Source organism: Phalacrocorax aristotelis, chromosome 2 (genome assembly GCF_949628215.1).
Source record: "Phalacrocorax aristotelis chromosome 2, bGulAri2.1, whole genome shotgun sequence".
Lineage (NCBI taxonomy): Eukaryota > Metazoa > Chordata > Aves > Suliformes > Phalacrocoracidae > Phalacrocorax > Phalacrocorax aristotelis.
Genome location: NC_134277.1, coordinates 55,782,784 through 55,805,182, shown reverse-complemented (window position 1 = coordinate 55,805,182; position 22,399 = coordinate 55,782,784). Strand labels below are relative to the sequence as shown.

Below are 22,399 nucleotides of genomic sequence, written 5' to 3'. Positions count from 1 at the left end.
CCTCAGTGCATGCTGGACCAAATGTGGGCATTTCTTTCTAGCCTCAGCCAGCACCTTTCTCAAGACGTAAAAGTATCTCTGGAAATGCCACAGCTCAGACTGGAGGAGGCAGTCAAGATTAGGCATCTGTATCGTTACTTTGAGCATATGAATTAATTTAGAAGCCAAACTGATAAGACACAAAACCACTAGTAGCCTGTAGATGTAATGGTGAAGTGGAAGGAAAGTAAATTCACCTGTTAACCCTTTGAGGCCATGGAATGGGAAATGCGTGAGCTCTGTTAATTACCCGTGTCAGGAATGGCTGAACTCTTGTCTCTGTCATCATCTCTGCAGGGTTACTGATGGGTCTAAGAATGTGGATTATAATCTCACAGGCAACCAGTAGAAAAACATATTACATCAAATGAAAATATCTTTTTTTAATCAGATTTTTTTATTATTTTATCTGGTTCTTCCTCCAGGTTGAAGAAATTACTTCCATTTGTAAATTACCTTTTGTCTGTCTTTTGTGATGAGAAGTAACCTGGAGATACCTATAATGCTATCCAATGAGATTTACCAACTTCGTATCATTTTGCTGTGGGGACATTATATTTTACCACTAACACTCTTTATCTACTTTGTGCCAAAATCCATTTCTTTTCTTATAAATTGGTTCAGTCTGAGTTTAATCAAGACCAATAGGAAATACTGTTACTGGATCTTGGAACTGAGTGCAGAAAATCATGTACCGCAATGTGAATAGAAGGGGAAATAGGCTGAAAAGCATCACTACTTAAAGTGAAAGCCTGGTTTCCTTAAGTTCTTTGATCCACTGAAAACATATCACCAGAGCTAAATAAAGTAAAAAAGCGTTCGTTATACATATCCTGTGGAACTAGACAGTAGGAGAATACATGTGCATTTTAAATTTAAGGTCTGTTATATTGAATGTGACCTTTATTTTGGCCTTGTGACTGAAAAGCTTTTTGCTTGATTATTTCTTACTTGACTCCCAACAGACAGGAAAAACATTATGTGCTTCATGTGATAAATCCAGAGAGACAGTCTGTAAAGAACAAAGTTGTCTTTTTCCAGCTAGAATTTAAATGTTTAATTAAGAAAACAAAACTGTGTAATCCAACAGATAAATTATAATTTTGTATTTGATATCTGTCATCTTGGCCCAGGAAAAACTTGATTAATTTAGAGATAACAGATTGCCTGTCAGGTAGCACTGCTGAGGACTTTGGTAGGATGAATTATATTAGGTTCCTTGTGCAAGGATGAGCTTTAGTGGCCCTTCTGTATATGAAACAGATTTGTTTATTGCATCGCGGCTGCTTCCAGCTTGAAAGATTTTTGTGCTAAATGTCTCTGTAGTTGATTTTAATGTTCTATTTACAAGATCTCAGAGATTAGTTCTGAAAAAGTTCTATATAGGCAATCTAGTCCATTGTTTTATAATTATTCAAATCTGATTTAAATAATTATAAGTTTTGTGAATGATAATTATGTCACATTCCATTGCAACTTTTTATGCATTAAAACATGGGGAAAAAAGTTTTTCAAATGGCTGCTTTAGCCTTTTTTTTCCCCCTGCTTTCTAAGGACTAGGAGTAATAAGTAAATAGACAGCAAAAGTGCTAGCTGGTCACCCAGCAAATGTAAACATCAGAAGATAAATTATTATTAATCCTAGCTTTTTTGTAGCTGTATCAAACAAATCAAGATGATGATACCTCTTCTTTGGTGCTGTACATGGGTAAAGGATCAGGTGGTCTCTCATTTGAAAAGCTGGCAGCCCAAATAGGGCCGAAACATCAGGTAAATGAAGTTGTCACATGAACAGAGTGAAACTTTATCAGGGCAGTAAATAACATATTTCTTCCATTGTTGTTGTTTTTTGGGCAGAGCAGTATTAAGGAAAGTGTCTGCTCAAAAGTAGGTGTAGAGGACAAACCAAAGGGAGTAGGAAAGTGGAGGAACTGGTAAGAAAGAGGAAAATAAAGTGATGAGGAGAGTGTAAGTGGATCCATAACCAGTTTCTACAAGTTTGAGATGCTCTGGTTACTACTATAGAAACATATCCAGGTACTTTTCAGCCCGATGAGTAAGCTGAGTACAGTCAGAAGCAGCAGCAACTGCTGGGTTTTTGATTAATTCAGCAGAATGGCTTTTTTATTTATTTGGGATACAGTAAAGGACACAGAAATTCAGCCAAGGATATTATTGCTATTTTTGCAGGCGGTTAAATTTAGCTCTTGTTCCACCAAAAGAAGTGATCAATCTTTTCAAGAAGCGTGAGAGCAACAATAGCCTGAGAAGGGCAAACAGATTGCCTTTCCAGTTCTTTAAGATGCCTTTTCGTTCACTCTTCCTCTTCTGTATAGCTCTGATGCAGATAATCTGCCCACAGCAGATTTCTGTACTATTGTCACTGAAATCGGGAATAAACCTCGTAACACCAATGTAGTGTTAAAAGGCAGGCATTCTTTATTCATGGCGCCGGATGCATGGGGGATCACTCCTCCTAACGTGCATAATGTCAGACCTTATTGTGCCGGTTAAGTACATGCTCTTAAGTACATATTCATTAGTTTTCCAATAAAAGATATACATATTCATGATATGCAAATGTCATTTGCCCGTGCCTGTTGGTGTCTTTGGGTGGTCGTCAGGGGTCTCTGGATGAAGGATATACTCTTCCTCACTGTGTCCGCTAGTTAACACTTGTTTTCGCGCAAACTCAGATCTGAGATTGTGTGTGTACTATCCTTGAGGGATGGTCTGTTCTGGTTTAGTGTTTGCTCTGCTGTTCTTTTCTTTATAGTTCTGTACATCTGCTTTTCTTAAGGTCAAATGTCATCGTAACTTTGTTTAGGCGCTTCTTACCTTGAGGCCTTTCTGACTCCCCCAAAGCAACAAGTTTTAGTCATTGTGCAGGCCGTTCCTGTTAAGGCTACCTCATTATCCTGGCTAAGTTTTGGCTCCGGGCCACAGCGTTTGTTGAGCTACACTAGATTGCATTAGTAATGCCCACCATTTATTCCCTGAATCATTGCTACCTAAAAAATGAGGCTTTAATCCTTAAAACAGAGGTTTGGACCCTAAAAGAAAGGGTTTGGGATCTAAAAATTAGGCTTTGAGCCTTAAAAGAGGGGTTCTGACAGAAACACATTGTCTATTGTTTCATTCGCATTAATGATTAACTAATGACTAAAATACAGATCAAAGAATACACTGATTGTCCCGACTTAATGTTCAGTTGGATAGTATAGCAGCATCCATGGTTGGTTAACTTCATCACCCTGGTTACACTATGAATCTCCTTTTCACAGGAGGATAGCCCAGAGGTTAAGATGCTAGTCTAGAATAATCAGATTTGGTACCCTGCTTGTGATTAACTTACTCTTAACTTGGTGTAGAAGTTACTTGCCTTTCCTGTACCATGTTTCCCCAATGGTAAAGTGAGCAAGGAAGGAACTATTACTGCATTGAGAGATTTTGTGGGGAAAAAGAGTACTCAAAAGTTTGAGGATTGTAGATGTTGCTGTGATATTAATAGCTCAATTCATCTGCCCACACATAGGCTGCTTGTGTTGTATCCTGCCTCGCCTCAAGCTGCTATACCAGGAGACACTTCCACAGGTCCTGTGTCATGTTTGCCACCTGCACAGAGATGTTTGAGACATCCTGTGCCATCTGAGATGCCTATGGGAAGGCAAATGAATAAACCCCACATTTTCTCAAAGTTGATTCTTTGCTTTTAGCTTGGTCCCTATTCTCTCTAAATGGTTTTTCTTCCTCTTAATTATTTATTTGATTTCACACTTTTCCCTCTACATCTAAGCTTGGTCTATGTTGTTTCTTGTTTCTTTCCATTTTGTTTTCCTACATGATGATTAGCTACATCCCATGAAAATCACCTGCCATGCACCATTCCAACATCTCTACCTGGATGCTGTCCTCTATTATACAGGCTAGTTATGCAGAGCAGACTGGGGAAAGCTCATCTAACAGCTTGCCTCTGTGTATTTTAGTACATGGTGGTTCTTGGAAGCTGTGCCAGGCTTGCACATCCATTGGGGATAAGCACCTTTCAGATTACATACAGAGAGTGTCTGATGAGCCACCATACCATGTGGGAGACCCCCGTAGCATTAGACCTGTGAAGGTCCCCAGAGACAAGCAGAAGTCCCTAGCAGTACATTGTCATAGCTGTTAGTATCCCTTCACTTCTCACCAGCAAAGCAAGGCCTTGCGAACTCCAAAGCTCATCCTTCAATCTCCTTAAATTCCTACTGCCCAGCTAAGCTTTACTGCTGGACCTCTTAGGATCTCACGCAGAACAATAGCCAGTTACTATTATGTTAAATTTTGCAAGGGTGCCTACTTCCAGTAGACCAAATTTGCTGGAAGTAACAAGGAAAAGGTGAGGAATGGGCTGTGCATTGTAGTGCCCTGCGATATGCAAGTCAGTGGTCTCTGTAAAGTACTTCCTGCTTTTAACCAAATGACCAAGGACTAATGTAGAAGTCTGTAGCTTTATTCTGAGAGGAACCAGTCTTGTTTATTTTGTGCGTCTCTCGAGCATTTTTACATCATCTGGGCAATAATGTACAATTACATCCTGTAATTTGCAGAAAGGTTATAATAATCATCTCTCACAGCATAATGGTCACATTTGTCATTTAGACTGTGTAGAAAGACCATATTTCCCTCTTTCAATTTTGATTAAGAGAACATATCATAGTATTGTATGGTTGTCTGGATATTATTCAGTACTCTTCTCATTTGTTAGCAAACTTCCCAGGCATTGTGGTATTTTACAATACCCAAAGCACCAGCAAGCAAAAGCTGACAAAAAAAAATTAACAAAAGAAAAGCAGCCATGAGAAAAAGCGAACCTTCATGCTTCTTGCAACAGTGAATACCTTACCAGGGCTGCACAAGCAGCAGGACAATCCATAAATAAGAAAAATCCATCAAGGCTATAAAATATAAAGTGACCACATCAGGAATTCATTAAAATGCAGTTTGTTAGGGGTTGGGAGAGGGTTCTGCAGGACTGTCACTACACGCTTCTCATGTACCTTCCCTAGGCGGTGTCTTTGGGAGGGGGTGAAGATAGGTTGGTAGATCATACGCACAATTAGTCTGACTTGTAGAGTCATTTTTATGCTCTTCCATACTGGAGAGTGCCTGGTACCTATCAGCTGTCCTCTTCCATTGTTTGGGCCATATTTCATGCATTAATGCAGTTCAGGATATGACTTGCACCCTGCTCTAGGCATACCTGCTCAAGCAGGGGCGTTGGACAAGACGTTCTCCAGATGTCCCTTCCAACCCCTACTATTCTGTGATCCTGTAACTTCTCATTTGCTTTGTAACCCTGTACAGCAGAAATTGTCTGTCATACATCAGGATAGCAGTTGTGGAATTGCAGTCCTCTGCTAAATGGTACATTCCCAAATTGCAGTTTACCATGACAGCCTTTCTCCTAGTATATGATGCAGTGTGTGAAACTTCAGCAATGAAATTTGGCTGTAAATGGTGGGCAAATAAGGATTATTTTGCCCAGTTGAAAAGGAAACCTAAATGGGAGGCTGGGGAACAAATACCAGTACACTAATAGAGATATAAGATATATTACTTGACAATGAACATTGGCTGTAAATTACTGAATGCTCAGGCTTTCTCTATATCATTAATTCTGCAAGTGTGTACAGAAAAAAAGGGGTGGTAACTACAGATCACCGAACATTAATCTGGAAATGTGACAAGTTTAGTAATTTCTTAATATCAGTAACAGAAACAATCCGGACTGCAGATTCTGCTGAAGATGAGGAAGAAGAGGGAGTGGTCAGAGGAGGGTGAGAACATAGATGTTTTTTGCAAGTCTTCTGTTTCTTTCTGTGTCTGATTGAGCTCTTGTAAATTTATTGGCCGTCTCCACAGCAATTACTTTGTTTAAAAAAAGAGTTGTGTGTTCTGGGTTGGTGGGTCATTGTTTGCTCCTTAATGTTTTAAAGTGTGTTTTCTTAAATTGTCATTTCTGTGTTTTATGCACCAGTGGATCTTCTTGAGACTTCAGAAACAGGCCACAGCATCACCCTTCTTGACTCAGCTCCCATCTCAGGCTGGTGGCCAGATGCAGTCCTCAGGATGCCTGGAGCGGTTCTGCGATAAACCAGCACCACACATAGCAATCGCTTATCAGTGAAGACCTTTATTGCAGTGTCTTTCTGCATTTTCTATAGCCTTCTTAGTAAAATGCTTAGTGTGCTCTTTTAAACATGTTTCCGGTCTTTTGAGAGTCTGTTAATGACAAAGGGATTTTTTTCCCCACAACCCTCCAGCAGATATTAATGAGAACAGAGGCTTGGGCAAACATTTGTCACTGTCAGCTGTGTTTCTGAGGAACGCAATGGTGGCAGTAGTGGCAGCAGCAGTACAAAGGCAGGCCTAAGTTCTTGGAAAGTGTATAGGCTGTATAGTGTGGAAAAACAACCTCTTGGAAAAGTGAAGCGACTGAGCTTGTTGCATTGGAGCTATGTTGGAATCACAATATTCGTAGCAGAATTGAAACAGCAGTACACTGTCCTATTTCAGACATGTGTATCTTAACTCTGTGATAAAATGGTAATTAATACTTACTGGGTATGTTCTGGCTGCTGATCTACTTACTTTACGAAATCCTAACAACGTTGAATATGGTATGGTTTCTGGCTAGGCCAAAAAACTGAGCTTGTTTGGAAAGCCGAGGCTTTCACCCTAAAAAGAAAGTGTTAAATACTGGAGGTTTTCTCCCTAAAGTGCTTAACTGCCTAACTTATTAGCATGAAAGCCAAAGAGTGTTGACCTTTTGCTCTGTTTAGTCAGAAACTTATTACAGCACTCTAAAATGAAAATCCTTGGAGAAAAAAACCCCACAAACCTCCCAGACAAAACCTACCTTATGTACCCCATGACTCGCTTTCCCCACCTATGATAACAATTGCTTTGCACACATAGCCTGAGACTTTAAGTCATATTCTATATAAATTAATTTCTGCAGAATTTAATACAATACCAAAGGTTCTTGGACTTTGTTTTTTAAAAGTCTGTTGCTTATATACAATTATAAATTTGCTCAGAAAAAAAAAACCACCACCCAAAAACTGAAGAGGAAACAAAGAACAGCACTAGACAGAAATTTAACAAGTTTTAAAAGAATCTTTTATTTATTATTTTTTAATTAGGAAATCCCACCTATTTTTTATTAAAAACGTTGCACATATTTTAATCCTGCCATGTAACAATACTGAAAAATACCTCTCTGCCCATCTTCTTGTTCTGCCCATACTTTGAGATTTCAGCGCTGGAGTGAAGTGGAGGCAGGGTAAGACTGTAGACTTTCAAATCACTCTAAAAAAAAAAAAAATTGTTTTGCTTTTAAATGCCACCCAAGTAGATCTTGAGTAGATAGGTATGTTACCTCCCTGGAGAGGAGTCTTTTTATTAGGTGGACTAAACATGTAGGTCTGTCAGCTTTAGACTTGCATATCTGTAATCCAATTCACTGTCTGCTCTTGCCCCTCTTTGCAGGGGAATGACTGAGTAACATGCTTGTAATGATTTACCCTCTGGTTTCGCTTCAGCTACCCATGTGCTAATGGTGAGGAAGTGGGAATCTCGTGGCTTCAGCAAGTCTTGAATTTTTGTTCTATTTCTTGTGTTTAGCACCCTGCTCTAACGCTTGAGTGAGAGTCAGTAGATACGTTTTGGAGTTAGTTCTGTTGCATATTTCATACTTTGATATGTTGCCTTCCAAGCCAGCTTTTATTTCTGGAACAAACAGGGTTTCTTAAACTTTGTTCCTACACTTCTCAGATATCAGCTGGGCATCACGAATCATGCTTAGCTTTTCTAATGTGACACTTTTTTATGGTTTTGTGGCATTGGATGCTTTGTATAGCATTCCATCACAAGAAAAATCTAGTGGTTTTAAGCTTGGAGGTGCCAGGGTGGGGGGGATTAGGGGGAAAGGGTTGGATTTTGTGGGAGTGGGGCTTTTTTGTCTGTCTGGAATTACTGTCAGGCTGTGGTAAGCTTGGGGTCATTATATGTTTGCTGTATTGAGTTATCATATACTATTTTGTAGTTGGGTAAGTTGAAATATAATCACGATTATTTCAAACTTATTGTGTTTCTTTTTTTCACCTCAGATAAGTGTTCTTGTCATGCCACATAAGCTTCTTTCAAAGCTTCTGTTTTATATTGAGCAAATACTTCTTTGAGTTTTGTGAGCATTTGCCGGAATCCATATAATGTTTTGCGCATATATAACTCTGAAAGCAGACCATTCAGAAGAAATCATTTTATTTTAACCAATTTCTGCCCAGAAGTACCATATTGAAACTCCTTTGTAAATCTGCACATATTAATCATGCAGCCCTGTCCTGTCCTGGTTTTAGTTGGGATAGAGTTAACTTTCTTCCTAGTAGCTGGAATAGTGCTGTGTTTTGGATTTAGCATGAGAATAATGTGATAGCACACTGATGTTTTCGTTGTTAAGCAGTGCTTACACTAAGACAAGGACTTTTCAGCTTCCCATACTCTGCCAGGTGCAGAAGCTGGGAGGGGGCATAGCAAGGACAGCTGACCCAAACTGGCCAAAAGGATTTTCAATACCATATGACATCATGCTCAGTATATAAGCAGGGGGAGTTTGCTGGAGGGCAGGGATTGCTGCTCAGGGACAGGTTGGGCATTGGTCGGCAGATGGTGAGCGATTGCAAAACTTGGTTTTCCTGAGTTTTATTTCTCTCTTCATTACAGTCTTTCATTATTATTAAATTATTAAACTGTTCTCATCTCAACCCATGACTTTTCTTTCTTTTATTCTTCTAATTCTCTCCCTCATCCCACTGCAGGGGGTGAGCGAGTGAGCAGCTGTGTGGGGTTTGGTTGTCAACTGGGATTAAACTACGACAAGCCCTACCATTTCTTTTACAGGATGAAGAATCGTACTGTATTAGAAAAAAAAGTGCTGTGGAACAGCGTTGTAGGTGCATGAGTTTGCATCTGCTGAGATCTAGAGCACTTTGCTATTCTCAAAATATTTTGGGCAGTGAGTTTATGACAATGGTTTTGGACTCTCACAAGTGTTCGTCTTGCGTTTTGTACTGGGATTACTCTGTAATATCCTTAAATAGTGCTACTTATGGCAAGTTAGATTAGCGTAGCTTTCTCAGTGTTTTAATAGTCCTAGGAATTTCTCATAAAGTCTTCCCCTGGTTAGCCCTGTCTGATCTGTCATGTCATCCTGCCCTAAGTGACTTTGAACATGTTGGTTGCTCTTTAAGAATACTGATGCATAACTGAGGATGACGCATGTTGGGATGTCTGATTAGGTTACTGTCAGCTTCTGTCCACCCTGCTGCTGCTGAGCAGGGAGCTGAGCTGCTCTTGAGGCAGCTCCTGGGTGGCCACAGTTTACATCAGAGAATCAGTTTCTTCAATTTCTTTTCCCCCCCTTTTTTTCTTTCTTCCTTGAATTGTTATGGTCTTAGAAACTTTTTTAGAGGAGGATGGGTAGGCCAGTCCGGGTGGTAGTCTCATCAGGTATTATAATGCTCTCTTCCTTGCCACAAGACATGAGTTTTCAATATAATCAAGATTACACAAGCTCATCTGTAATTTTTTCTATTATATTCCTTTCCTTTCTTTGGTATGTTGCAGACATTTAGCAACATTCAATTCACAGTCATTGTACAACCGATCATTTTAGTTCAAGATCAGCAAATTATTGACTTTTTCTTCCTAACACTTCAGATCCTTATAGAACTTAAATGTATTATTTGGTAAGTGAAGGTACTCGAATGACTTTAAAGGGGAACTGTTCAGTCTTATGTCTTCCAAAAGGGTTACTGAGGATACAACATCCCCAAATGGAAATATTCTTGCATTTTGTGCCTAGACATGTACTCTTGATGATATTTATGAATAATATCAGACATGCTTGATGTTCTTATCAAATTTTATGTGTTTCTCTAGAATCTGCCATTTATTTATCTCAGTACTACATTGCCAGGCAATTTATCTATACATATATTCACTCAACAACATGTAGGTTATTTACTGCATTCTCAATGCTGATTGGACTTAATTATTTAGTTCATATAGTCTTAGTGACATGCTGGGTCAACTCTGATATTCATTTTAGATCCTGAACGTAATTCACTGCATTAAGCAAATCGTACGCTATCACACTTGGAGACTACAGTTAAGTCAAGAAAAAAATAAAGCAGCTGTTTCAAATTCTTGTCTTTTTTGTTGTTGTTGTTGTTGTTGTCTTTCTATGGCATTTTAAAAGGAGACTTCCTGGTAGATGATTCAGTCTCATTGTTTAAAATAGGATAGCTTTTTGCCTATTTCTTTTTTGGATGGTTGATCATCTTCACAAACTATTTTATACAGTCTTAGAAGACTACAGAGTCCTTGAGATTTAGTTCATGACTGTTTCTTTAATTTTTTAAAAATTATTTCATTTTTAAATAGTACAGGCTGTTCATACACATTGATAGATGTTCCTAAAGCTAACCCCAACCCCAAATATTATTTCTTTCTGAGGGCATGCGAAGAAGGAAAAAAAAAAATGCTAGCCACCTGCCTTATCTGAATCCAGGCCTCATTATAGCCCTATGGGCCATTGAATGTTCAGCAACAGCTTTGGTTCCTCTATTCATTCTTTTTCTAATGCCTGAATTCAAATCCATGGCATGGGTTACCTACTACATGGACCTGAAATAAAATATTAGCCACTTATCTGTCCAAATCTCCTGTCTTTGGGACATTGTAGAGCACTCCAAGGCTGTTGTAAAACACTGTCCATTTACCCTTCTCCTGTCCTCAGGGGCCACCAATAAACTGAGCTATTCCTGTTACTAAATCTAATCCTTATCTATAAGGGTGGTTGAACTGAGGCTTAAAGGGGAGCATAGGCACTGGCTGCTCCTGAGCACAGCCTTTATTTTAACTGTAAGGGCCATCAGATGCATTCCAGTAACCTAGGCATTTTAAGACTATTTTCTCTTGACCAATATTTAAACCTAATGCTAGTAGGCTGTCTACTTTCCTTTTCCTAACCCTAGTCCTAAACCAGACCCTGATTCTAACCTTGACCTAGGTACTCTATATAACAAGATGAACAATGTGTCTAAATTTCTTTCAGCCTGTCCACAAGAGTTTGGAGTTAGAGGAACCCATGTGTAGCGTAGACAAACCTTCTTCATCTGGCCTAAAGCCTATCCCAAAGACACCCTGTAGGTAGGAACCAAACTGAGCAAAAACAAACTACAAACTATAGACTTCTGTTGACAAGAGACTCCCACTTTGAGAGAAAAGTGCACAAATAAGTGCTGAAAGGTAGATCAGTTTCTAAGACTTACCCTGTCTAGTTAGCTCTCTATTTAGACTACCAGCTGTAAAATGATGCTTATGAATTAGGAAAAGGTTAGTTGTAAAAGGCCATGCTACATGTTGAGTGGTCCATGGGGCTGTATGGATGGGATCAAAAGGGGCCTGTGAGGAATAGTATATTCTAGTCACAGTCTGCTCAGCTGTCTTTATACAGGATTGTGGGGTTAGGATTAGGATTAAATTTATAAAAAGAGTGAGTGAACCCATTATCTGTGTGTTTTGCATGGGCTGCAGGACTTCTGTGAGGGTGAGTATCATTAGCTGATGCCAAGTCTCTGGCTTGGAACTTACAGTTCCAAGTGAATATTTACATTATGGTTTGGGTTAGGATTAGGAAAATTGGGAAGCTATGATATTAATAGTTATTTAATGTAACTATGGATTAAGATCAGGGTTGGTGGTTGTTGAGGCCAAGTTCTAACACTGTATTTTAATCTCAGTTCAGTGAATACCTGTTCAGAAGTTGAAAGATGGAGATAGAATTAAAAAACAAACCATAGGAGGTAAGTGCTGTGAGAGGTAGGTTGTTCCTCTCTGAGCCTCATGCTATTGGACCTCAGTGCACATCTGGAGACATGGGTATGTGCCATTAATATTTTGGGAAAGAGAAAAAGTTTATCATGACAACCTTTCTTGCTGTGGCTTGTTACCTATGTTACAAATCGCTCAGACTTCAATTAACTATTGGAGTTATTGTCTGCTACTTGTTCCTGTGAACAGAGCTTTAATGTTTTGCTGTGGTCAGGAGGCTTACCTGGTAGCCACCTCTTTGAAAAGGAAACATTGGATTTTCAGAGCGCTGCGTGGTGTTGATCAAAGCTGTGCCACAGCTGGGGGCAGGCTGTTTGGCTCATTGGTGACAAGGACCAATGTGAAGGCGTGTGATGAGACGAAATGTTAAATTAAATGATTCCTCTGTAAAGCCATCTGTAATACTTTTTAATATTTTATGAAGAGATTGGTGGTGAGAGCATATGAGGTCTTTGGGACTAGTCAGCAGCAGGCTTAAAAGCAACCCAAAATGCTGAAATGAGCCAGGGGAATGAAAAGCTAAAACACAGCTATATGCAGCAAAAGACTAGTCTTTGTCTTTTTTTTTCTTCTCTGATGTCATTCTTTCTGTCTTTCTGCTGTAAATATGTCAAAACTTCCTTGAAGTTCCACATGCCAGGCCCACAGGTAGCATTGCATCCCCTTCGTGGTCATCTTGACCCCCGGTTTCCACTGTGGCAGTGCTCGCCCCACCTTTGTGTAGCCTGGTTTTATGGTGTGGAGCTGGCTGGGGTTGGGAGAGGCAGGCGGTTGGAGAGAGAATATGCCAGGACTGTTTTGAGAGGAATAGGATGTTTATATGTTTATTCATAGTATCAGCTAATTGCTACTGTTTCAGTTTGGGAGGGGGGTTAAATTTGTTTTGTTTTTTCCTGTGAAAATGGAAACCTTGGATGCTTTGTCTTGGGAGAGCAATCCTAACTTGACCGTGTGAGACGGTTCATCCCACATACAGTGAACTGGCTGTTGCTTGACAAGAAGGCTGAAGCCTATTTGCAGCTACACATAAGTTTTCAACATTAAAATGAATGGATAGAGCTGGGTTTAATAATAGAACACATTTATTGTAGTTAAATACAGTGTAAAGTGTAGTTGTGTCAAATTACTTTTGAGATTGCTGTCACATGAATAGCCCTTATTGCTGACATGTTGCAGCATATTTATTATCTAGTGGATGACAATCCACTGCTGAATTAGTGAGGGGAGCAAATACAAACACCAATAGGTGTTTTATATAAGCATCAGTCATAACCATTTCTCATGCAGCCTCACAGTTCTTTATTCTCACTGTATGACTTGATCTTGAAAATCATGCAGATAAGGAAAATGTTAATACCATTTGATATAATGAGCCATAAAGAGATAAAAACCTAATGAAATTTTATTTTTTTTTCTTTCTTTGTCTGTCTGAATGGGAGGACAACTTGCAGTGCTAGCAAATTTATCTCATTCTTCCTTGCTTTGAAACCCTGGCATTCTTTCCTGAAAGAACAGTTGCTTCATTAAAGAAACCACATACCCCCCAAGGATGCCATACTTTGAAGTGCATTTCCACACACACATACACACACCCCATACTTCTGCTTTTATCCTTTTTTATTTTGACAAAATGGTTTCCTGTGTGTACTTTGGAAACAGTAGCGCACTCAATAACCACAAAAATAAAATGTTATTTAAGCCTAACTGCAAGAACAGAAGTGTTTAAAAGTAGCAGCATTTTTGTTTTGTGACATAAATATTAAGTTATTCCTTTTTCTTTTTCTTTTCAATACAGGTACTTCAAAAACTAGGAAAAGCAGATGAAACGAAAGATGAACAGTTTGAAGAATACGTTCAAAATTTCAAACGCCAAGAGGTCAGTTATTTTTCCAGTTTCTTTAGTTGTGTCTTGAGAAGAACGGAGTGTGTTTGAACTCCAATTTTGAAGAAGATGTTACAGGGTAACAGGTAAAAAGAATTTTTTGGCGGGCTATAAGATTTTGTTCTGCTATTTTCAAATGGAAAGAACAGTTGAATTGGTGCATGCGGAGGGCTAAGAAATGCAGTCATAATAAAAGGACATATTGTAATTGTATATAACGCCATCATGCTTGAACCGCTTGGGATCTATGGAAAGACGCCACATTTTCGACACATAGTCGAGAGCAGAACCTAACCCTGACCAAATACAGTTTTTTAGTTTCCTTCTTAGAAAGAAATATTTCCTTGGTTTCATTTTGTGGATTGTTTTCATCAGTGGTATATAAAATCAGCAGTTTTATACAAAGACAATAGATTAATAGTTCAACTGCTCTGTGTTACACTCTCTGTCAGTGCAGGGGACTGTGGTGACAGTGCTGATGAAGCACTACTGGGGAGCAGTGCTCAATTGCTTTTAGTGTTGTAAACACAAGACATGAAAACAAAGGTGCCCTGAAGAATTTCTAATCTACTCCCAATGCAATCCTAAATTCTAACCTCAATTAATCCTTGCTTTGTGGACAGACTTTTTGGCTCTGAGGTGATTAATTGTGAATAATTATATTGTAGCTTTCCAGCACAAATTAATGCCAACTATGAGCTGCATTAATGCCACCAAGAAAATAGTCTTCTTACATAAGTATGAACTAAGGTACCTGTCGTCTTTGTGAGCTATCATTTAGAGCTCATATAGAAAGTCACTGGAAGGTAAGAGAACTACTCCCACGCGTTTTACAAGGTGTCAAAATTGGCTCATGTCAGAGTTTGCAATTTCTGCCCTGAATCAGTCCTATCTACCACATGCACTTCTGTCCTTTCCATGTAAACACAAACCCTGCATCCTGACTGCTGGGTGCTTATTAACTCTTTTGCATCCTATGGTCACTTAGCCTTTATTTTCCTTTCAGTGTAGAAGAGAGGGAGGTTTCGGGAGCCACTGGCCTGTTGTGTAGATCTTTGCTCTTCCCCAGAGATGACAATGATGGGAAGTAGAAGAACCTGTTTCTCTGAGGAGGGTGGTTCCTCCCTCAAATTTCTTGAGGAGTATTTCTTTATTCGTGATTGTCCTTATGTTGCTAGTTATGCTTGCTGTCAATATCCCAGCTATTTGCACAGCCAGTAACTGTGTTACTAGAAAAAAGGTGTATTTGTAAGGTTCTTATTGGGTGCAGAAGGAGCAGCTGGAGCATCCTCATGATGAAACAGAGTTTTGTGGGATAGCTTTTTAGCTAAAAATTCTGAAAATTAGAGAGATGAAAGAACAAAAAAATTCTTTTTAAACAAAATTATGTCTCAGGTGGGTTTTTTTTTCTGTCCTCTACCAAGAATTTTCAAAAATGGTGATTTTCAGCTGAAAGTCTTGCTAAGGGCTAAGCAGGAACTTAGCATTTCTTCCTTTTTATTTCCTCTTCCTTTGATGTACAGAGAGACAGTAATAAGCAGTCAAGGACTTTGCAGGAACTGCATGATGCTAAATCTGGATGTGAATGTGACTTGGGGCCAGGGGAGGAATTGGATAGGGAGGAGTGAGTGCAGAGGGAACTACTACAACTCTCTTGAGGGGCACATGCAAATTAGGCTAGGTCCACTGGCACACCAAATGACAGAGACTGTATATTTATTAAACTAATCACATGTGGTTACTGTGCTCTGCTGAGCTTGCTCTGAGAGTTCTGTTGTGCTCAGTTCTTCAAGTACAAGGGAAAAAAATGCTGCAAAAGCACTGTTTCTGCCATATTCACCAACAAGAAGCATATAAATTACTTAAATTTTCTTAGTTTTGTCCGTGCCTTGACCTACAACTTAGTAGCAATGCAAAGATACGAAGCATTACAACGTGCATTTGAATTATCACTCTTACTGATTAATACCTTGCAGAACTGCTGTCTTCTGTGAACTCAGGCAGCCATTTCTTCTTGGTTTACATTCAGTCCTGCTTTCAAGATTATCTCTGCAACTCTAGAGCCCTTAGGAAAAATAAAATTAAATTCTAGGTTTTAAAGAATAAAAGGGAGTCTAGGTGATTGTTACTTGTGCTGAGGTCCACTGAACTGTTGATGTGGACCCTTCAGGTGTCTTGCAAGCAGAACCATTGCTGCTAGAAGCTGTCCCTTCTTTTGCAGGTTCCCTCCAGGTTTATTTGTCTCCATGGTGGTTGCTGACCTAACTGGGCCTCTCTGTGGAAGAGGCAATTTGAGAGAAGGTCCAAACTTTACTTTGTTTCTTACAGTCTCATTTAGCACTGATTTGGCTCTTTCCTGGCCATCTCATCTACCTCCATTTTGGTTTTGAGGAAGGCTGTCACTTCAACTCTGTGTCTCTTTGTAAGTTCTTTGTAGCAGTTGGTGCCATGTGGGCTCTGGGAATCCTGGTAAGCTGAAAGCTGTGAAAGTGGTCTGTTTTTCTTGTTTCCCTACCTTGTTGAGCCTGCAACACTTGGGAGGTCAACTGATCTTATGGGTAAAATGATCTTTTTATTAATACTCTCCAAGGATAATAAAAGAAGACTCCCAGTTCAGCTCAGGGAAAGGAAAGACCATAGTGCTCATTACCCAGGAAACAGATAATTGAAAAACTGAAATCTTAACATGCTATTCCTTGCCTGAATAGCAGATTGGATGGTGGGTATGTACCAAGGCTCTGTGTAAAGGATATGTCCAGCAGACCTATCTGCACGAAAATCTCATTTAGACTCCTCAGTGATATGTTTCCATCTTTTTCTGAATACAGCTGGATAAGAGTCCCCCTGGACTTGACAAGCCAGAGTTGAATTACCCAGATGAATCACTGTGGAGAAACTGAGTCATCCCATGTCTGGAGAGAACAGAGCACAGTGGCTTTGCAGAACCTCAGGACTTTCACTATCAGAAGCAGTAAGCTGCTGCAGCTGAAACCACCAGGAAAAACATTCTGATTTTTAACAGTGAATACAGCTGTTATTCACCTTCCACTTAAGTTGTAAACTGGAAATTGCCACTCTAAATCAAAACTTGTGGAACAAACAAAACGTATAAAAATTCATATATGACACAGATATTCAGTGTATTGCAAGAAATGTCTTGATGCTTAGACGTTTCTCTTGATTTAGCACAACTAATTGTGGATGTGCTCAGCTTCTGAATTGACCCTGAAGTTCAGAGAAGGGGGAAAAAAGGGCAATTCCTGCATATATTTCTCCACTGTGAAAATATCATCAAGTCCATTGGGGTTTTACCTGAAATTTCATCTGTATTCTGTTGTTCAAGCGACTGTATCTTACACTTTCTTTTCTTTTGGCAGGAAGTAAAATAGCAATTTCCTTATCGCCAAGTATGTTTTAATGACTCACAGTGCTTGCTTCATTTTTGTAAGAGATCAATATTCTGTTTTGTGTCTATGCGTATTTATGTCTCATTATTTTTCCTTATGTAGTTATGAGACTTATTTTACAGACTACAGTTAAACTATATTTTAATGTTTAAAACAATCATGGTTTGTATTTGTACACACAGATATACCAGTTGCTACTACAAAAGCAGCTGCCCACGACATTGTCAAAATAAAGTAAAAGGTCAAGTGCTGCTGTTGCTAGTTTATAGAGTTAGGTGAAAATTAAGAGACTTTTCTTGCTGTTGTTGGGTGACCAGAACCTGCTACTGTGGACTGCTTTACTTAATGTGTGCCTCACAGAAAGAGCTGCTTATCAGGTGTAATTGTTAGGGGTCCTGAAAAGTTCCAGCCTGGCTAGGTCTTAATTTCACGCAAACATGCTTAGCTGCCATACAGCTGTAGCATGACGTTGACGTGAAGGTGTTCTGTGGGACAATTAACGTTCATTGAAGTGCTCTTTTTGCATCAGACATGCCACTGATTCTTTGCAATTTATTAATGACCAAAGACACCAAAGATGAGATTCACCACCTACACACAGGCACCAGATGAGCCTTGCAATGTCTCACCTGGCCCCCAGTGGTTTCTCCAAACAGAGGCACATGGTTCTGCCTGCAGTCCTGTGCCATACCTGCTGGCTCCCTGGTCCTCTTGAGCACCACATAGCATATCCAGGGGCACCAGACACATGTTTTGGAAGCCGAACCCTGCCTCTGGAGGGGTCATCCAGTTCCAGATTGCAACACCTGGATGTGAATGTCTGTATTTGAGTTGGGTCTTTCCAGGTGCCTGTGCTGAACTAGTCTGGAGGGCTAAGACAGAAACCTATCAGTCACCTGGGGGCGTCTATGGGCCTTAATGGCTCTGATCAGCCCCATCTGGGACTCTTAACCCTGGACATGGGTCTAGGAGTCCCATTTTAGCTCAGCCCTGGGCACATAGTCCCTTCCTGAGCCATGTCGTAGGTGTGCAGGATGACATGCCTAGGGGACCCATGCTTCAGCTGCGTCTTCTGGTGCTCCTGTCTGGATCTCCCACACAGACCCCTGGACCTGGTTCAAACCCTAGCCAAGTCAGGGGATGTCAGTGAAGCCTCTTAAGCAGCCCCAACTCTGCCCACCTGGCCCAGACCCTGCAGGATGGCACCCATCAGTGAAGGGCATGGCTTTTGCTGGGGTCACTCATGGCTCCTGGCACAGCCCCACCAAGTTAGGCAGCTGCCGTGAGGGTTGTGAGTTGTCTAAATGTTGGCATCTGTTGCCACTTTTGAGGGCCTACTGTGTCCTTCCTGGCTTCCAAATGCTGTTCAACAGAGCTGGCAGGCGCCATAGGACAGGTTATGTTTGCCATTTGTGGATGTCTTGCAGGGCATCACAAAAGGCACTAGACAGCTAGGCTGAGTGATTGGTTTTGGCTTTAGAGTTTTCTTAATTGCCTTCCTGACTCCACAGGTTGCACTGAAGCGATCTACATTGGCTCTAAGAGGAGGAGAGGCATCTGACTCATGTAGACAGTCATAGGTATCTTAATCTGCAGTTGAATGAAGGACATGATGAAGAAGGGGATCTTCAATATATTTTGTAATCCTGTGAAATTCAATGTATTCTGCAACACCCTCTTTCCTCTGGGAATTATTAGGCATCCCACATGCCTACTTGACCATCTTTAAACCTACTTTATGTCCTTCCCTTAGGCCCCTTATTTTACTGATCTTGTGCACGGGCTTGAGACAGAGAAAGGAATCCAGGCAATAAACAAAAAATGTGAGCATTAAAATTACTCGGAGTAGGAGAGATTGTTTTCCCTTAGCTGATACCCAGATTTCCTTGGTTGTTTGTGGAATCCCATACTAAACTGCAGGGGATTCTTGATACTTGTGAGACTCCTTTGCTATACAAAGTTGATGCCAAATGTTGTCCCTGTTAGACACTCCGAAGTAAGCCAGACACAGGAAAGCACAATCTATACTAGTGGGAGGGAGCTTCTGCATGCCAAGAAGTAGTTGCAAAGTGCATTCAGAGGGACTACATCTGACAGGCCATCTTTTCAGGGGCATGCTTCAGATACTAGACGACCACTAAGCCAAATACAAGCAATACAATGTGCAAAGTATTTTGGGGGCTACGGGAAGGGGTTCTCTGCTGATTACCATTTTGTCCTGAAATGTATGTTTAATAATTATCTTATGTCTGAAGGTGCATTTTTCCCAGGATTAGAAGAGACATAGTGGGCTGTTAAATCTCATCTCATCCTCACTAATTTCCTAGCAGGCAGGATACCCAGGAAGACAAGGCCCTCTGTTTCATGCTTCAAAATTATCCCTGCAGGAACATCCCAGATCTATTCCGACTAATTCTTCACTTCAAAGGAGAAAGCACTGATCCAGTGTTTTGCTTTTTAGATTCTACCTACTGATTGCTCCAAATATAAACTCTTGTCACACTGGGCTAGTTTTGATTACCCCTTTGATATAAACTATTATGCCTCTGCAGCTTTAGTAACTGTGCTAATTGTTTTCTCCTCGGCAGTGCTGTCAAATGGTTAAGTTATTTCTGTCTATTTTCAAAGCAGACTGGTATATGTTTCTTCAGGAGCCCTTTGGGATAACAGCCCTGGGCATAGCTGACACAGCCCAGCTCTGGGATTTAACACATGGACTGAATGTGATCCAGTTCACAACAAACGGTTCTAGACAGTTTTCCACCAGACCTGTTAATACAGAGCTTATATATGTTGTTTAAGAACATGGTTATGGATATGCAGCTAGAGGTATAAACAGAGGCTAAGTACATGTCCAGAAAGTCTACCTTGACATTTAATATGTATAGATTATGTTTAACCATAGACTTGTAGACTCTGCACTTGCTGGCTTTGCACACCCCAAATTTTCATTAAAACCATTATCCTGGGCCCTTCTTTGAGGACATGAATATGCTTGTAGGAAGACGTAATAGGTAATGAAAGTAGGATCCTAGCTCGGGGAGGGTGAGGTTTAGTTGTGAGGCCAGAAGGTTGGGATTTCATTTAAGGAGGGTGCCAACAGTTTTCTGTTCAGTCCTCGTCTGAAACAGGGACTGTTGGCTCAGTAAAAGGGTGGGTTAGTTAAGCATCACTGCAGGCAGAGAGCTTTCTCATCTGACTACTGGGAGTCACTACTACGTGGGGCACAGCTTGCCGGTCTTAACTTTAGAGTTCATAATTTTTGGATTAGTCCAAATTATCTCAGGAGCCTGTTTGATTTGATGCAGTTTGCTTCAACTCTTCATGTTACCTAATAATCAGAATGATGACATTCTCAGTCTTGAGCCTTCTTAGTGGCTGGACCACAAATTTGGTGTTGTCCTGACAGGTACCGGGATGCCAAAAACCTCTGTTTCCAGAGAATGTTGCAAACCCAACTTTTTTCCAAGTGATGCACTAAACAAATAATTCAAAATCCAAGTCTTTTACAGCTTGTACAAAGCAAAAGAAGAAATATATTTCTTTAAGAAAAAGATTCCAAAATTTGGGAGACAGTTCTAGGAACTATGAGGAGACTGAGAAATGGTAAAATAGGGTACTCTGATATGCAGATACATTTCATACTGAATTACAGATTTGTCCCAGTAGCCTCTTATTTTGTTAAGCTTCACTTAATGCAATAGCCCTTTGCATTCATACTTCTGAGTTCCCTAAAAGAACTACCAGTAAATACTACCTAGAGTGTTCGCAGAGACAGTACTGCCTTACATTGCAGCTAAGAACTGCACATTACAATAAAGAATGTCTTCTAGGTGATACAGAAAATGGTTTATTTTGAGGTATTTCCCTGATGTCTTAGTGATGGAATGACAAAATTAGACTTACAGCTGCATTAATAATCATCTGGTTTGCATTTCTACAGGGCAGATTATTAATTAACCTATGCTTAGGGTTCAGCATTGACAGTGATCTTGCCTCTCACTTAAGTGGAGTGATTTATTTGTTTTTGGTAAAAAGCACATGCTGTGCTGACCTTTCCTGTAAAGATGTATTGTGTTTACATCCTGTATGTGACGTGATAGAAAAATCAAACTCTTCTGTTGTCCCTTGAAAGCTGTGAATAAATGATGCCTGGAAAATAGGTCATCCAATTCCAGCTTTCGTGGAGGCAAGGTGGCCTTTAATTTCTGAGTGGAAGCAACGATTTTTCTAACGCATCAGGAACCAAAAGCTGATAAGACACAAACCATGTTTTTTATGGTTTTAGTAATTAAGTTTTTGTAGGTCTCATCAGTATTCCAGCCAACAGTGCTGTGACTCTCTTTGTCTTAATTCCAGTGCTAAGACATGCTTAAATACTGTTCTTTAAAAAGAAAACCAAAAGTAACCATACCCAGGAATCAGTGGTACTGAAAAAGGTTAATGCTGCTGTAAAGGTGTGTGAGACCTGTGGCTGTAGATAACAGGATCCTGAAACACTGAGCCTCCTTATCTCACTGGGTGCATGGGTATTTACTGGCTACATAACACTGACCATGTAATAAGACCAGAGAGTAGAAAAGGGGAGCTGACAGTGGCACTGACTGTATGCTACGGTGTTCAGAGTAACTAGTTATTTGGGACATCACTATAGACACCTATGTCAGTTGTCCTCGTGAGGGATGTTGTTTTGGGTTGTTAGCATGCCTCCCTTGCTCTTGTGTGCAGTTTAACAGGATTGCCTTACAGATTTCTGGAAATTCGTATGTTGAGTTTGACCAGGTGAGATAAGAGTAGTGATTTCTGGTGCTGGAGTCCACTGAGAATGTGTCCACTGTTATCAAACAACCTGATTGTGAGAAGCTTGCTATTAAGTGTGCTATTGAGATAGCGTACTCTCTGGAGTTTTCTTGCATATTATAAAACTCTGACTAATTTTGCTGCCTCATGTAGAACAAATAAATTATGAAAAGGTAAAGGAAGCATCAGTGCTCTCTTAGGAGATCTCATTTCAGAGGAGCACAACATCTGCAAAAAGACACCAACTTTTCATTCTTCTTCAAGCAGCTGCATCTCAATTAACAAAATTGGTGGCCTTACTGACGATGCTTGGAGCAGCGGTTTTGGAGCC

General features: G+C 40.1%; 1 protein-coding gene across 5 annotated transcripts in view; it reads left to right on the top strand.

The window, feature by feature from the left end:
* Positions 1 to 22,399, top strand: part of AMPH (amphiphysin) — a 126,722-nt gene that overhangs the window by 47,464 nt on the left and 56,859 nt on the right. For all 5 annotated transcript variants that reach the window (XM_075083676.1, XM_075083672.1, XM_075083673.1 and 2 more), the window contains exon 2: positions 13,775 to 13,855. In XM_075083676.1, coding sequence (XP_074939777.1) covers positions 13,775 to 13,855 — 81 coding nt within the window. The remainder of the gene's footprint in view (positions 1 to 13,774; positions 13,856 to 22,399) is intronic.